We start from the raw sequence: 2,500 nt of genomic DNA, 5'->3' as shown, positions 1-2,500 counted from the left end.
AAACACATGAATATACTTTTGAATATATTCCAGATCACATTTTTTACACATATGTTCAACTTTTGAGGTGCAGGTCCCACAAAGATTTTTCACATCTCGTGCTACTTACTACTGTACGGTTTTTCTTGCAATGAGCCTTCACTTGGCAGTATTTCTTTAGGTCTCTGCTTTGATCTTTGTTTTCTCCATTTCACTGATTTCCCTCTGATCCAATTTCTTCCTTGACTAAATATTTATATTTGCTAATTCTTCGGATAGTTCTACTAGGAATTCTTTCCCGGCAATTTTTTCTTTTGTCTCTTCCTTGTAGATAACCCATGCATTTATAGCTGCCAGGTCTAAGGTTATTTGGAAGGAATGAATAGGCCATCGCCTTGTGCACGTCCTCACTGAATACTTTTGAGCCATTTGGTCCAAAATGTTCCCTCTATATTTTGTTTCGTTGTAAAATTTGATTGTTTCCGGTGTTTTCTTAGCATTATTTTCTAAAGAAACATCTTGATGGAAAGTGCTAAAAACTACAACATTTTTTTTGAGTTTTCCTTGATAAACTGTAAGAGTCATGTCACCAGACTTGTAAAGCTTGGTAGAATACAAATTATCTTTCATGGTTCTCACTGTCGCAGGCACTTCTCTTCTTATTTTATTCATGGTCCCTATGATAATGGTTACCTTTATCTTTAGTTGCTTGGCTAAGTTGACCGCTGTAAAATAATTATCTGTTGTGACATTTCTCCCTTTGTTCAAATAAGGATCCATTAGTCCCATGACCACATAATCAATAACTCTCTTCTGTAGCACGATGCTCCTCTTTACCTACATAAGGAAATCCATTCACCAGATATTTACTCTCCTTATTTACAGCTAACCAGTACTTCTGACCGTACTTATCAGGCTTTGATGCCATAAATTGTGTAAAAGGGCATCTTGCCTTACTAGGAAAGAGCTGCTCGTCAATAGTTATATTAGTCCCCGGTTTGTACCAAGCAATGCTGTTATCTATAAATCTATTCCATTCTGTAGAAAATAATACAAATTTGTCAGTTTTGAGTCTCTTTGGATGTGTAGATTTATAGTCAAATCGCAAAAACCGTAGAATTTCACATAATATGTTTCTTGACATAGCTTGCTTGCATAGTGGAATACCCACCCCATTTATCTCTCAAAAGGCTATGCATGGGTCTGTCATTCCTACCTACTACACCTCGGGCATTCATAACACCAATAAATGCTTCGTTCTTTCTCATTTAGAGAGAAATTTTGGCTTATATTCTGTCTGTGAGCTTCAGCAATTGTACAATTTTTGATGTGCTTTATTATGAATTTGTCAATCATTAGTCGCCATCCACTTGCTAGGCTACCAACAGTGATACATCTTTTTGCATGGCCTGTAGGTCCTGGCATTTCTCGTAAAATATTTTGTTCTGACCGTCTGCCACCTGAGCATTTATCAGTCAGAATTTGCTTCCACTATATACCATCCGAAGCGACAATATCTTCCAAAATACACTCATCTGTTTCTTTATTTGTAATGAAATGAACAGTTGAACAAGCATTAGGCTCTGCAACTTCTGCCAGATGTATGAATGTTGCATTCATACAAGGATAATGAAAATGAGGAGAGAAAGTATGTAGTCATTCGATGAATATCAGTAAAATGCAAAATGTTTTGTTTTTTTTAAATTGCCAGTAGAAAATTTACTTGAATCACAAGGAAATTAGAAAATAGTGAAAGCTAAACATTTATTAGCTTGTAGTAAAGCAAAAATTAACTTATCTTCCACATATGATGTAAAATTATTAGAAAAGGGGATTCATGTGATTTAAGAAGAGTTTCACAGTAAGGAGTCAAAATGACTCCCTTGGGCATCCATTACATCATCTGAAAAAATTATATCTAAAGTAATTCGGTGAACTTTTCTAGGATTGTAGGATGTAATACACTCAAAATCAATAAAAGTCACAAAAGGATTCGTAAAAATATATAGAGGAACCGAGCCGGGAGTTATTTGAATAGTAGCAAGGAGTCAAAATGACTCCATCGGGCATTCTAGTGTTAAATATGTATTTTTTATGAGGTCTGTTCATGAGCATAGCAAGAGCAAAGTTAAGTTTAATGGAGTCCTATCAAATGAATTTCCAGTGAACAGTGGAGTACTTTAAGGGAATGTGGTGTCACCCCGGTTATTTATTCTCCCGATTAATCTGTAATGCATAGAACAGTTGGGAATAGCGAAGAAGGATTAGACTGGATTGGTAACAGGAAATTTTCGGCCCTAGAGTATGCTGATGACGCTGTTGTACTGCATGTGCATTACACACAATTACAAACTGTAATGGTATTTTGGTTTTATTGTATATTGTCATTATCACTCTCCCCTTGCACTGAGAATTGATAATACCTGTATATACTTGTCTCATTGTGTTTGAGTTTTTGTTCCATTCTTGACTGGAATGGATTGTTTATATACTGATGCTCCATTCAAATAAAGTTAGTTAC

General features: G+C 35.5%; 1 protein-coding gene across 1 annotated transcript; it reads right to left on the bottom strand.

Moving 5' to 3' along the window:
- Positions 1 to 225: 225 nt before the first annotated feature.
- On the bottom strand, positions 226 to 768 carry LOC137618728 (piggyBac transposable element-derived protein 4-like). The gene has a single exon (XM_068348933.1). It carries the CDS (start codon positions 766 to 768, stop codon positions 226 to 228), a length of 543 nt encoding a protein of 180 aa, XP_068205034.1.
- Positions 769 to 2,500: the final 1,732 nt, after the last annotated feature.

Source organism: Palaemon carinicauda, chromosome 1 (assembly GCF_036898095.1).
Source record: "Palaemon carinicauda isolate YSFRI2023 chromosome 1, ASM3689809v2, whole genome shotgun sequence".
Lineage (NCBI taxonomy): Eukaryota > Metazoa > Arthropoda > Malacostraca > Decapoda > Palaemonidae > Palaemon > Palaemon carinicauda.
The sequence above is the reverse complement of the archived record's forward strand: the minus strand, read 5'-3'. Positions and strand labels throughout refer to the sequence as shown.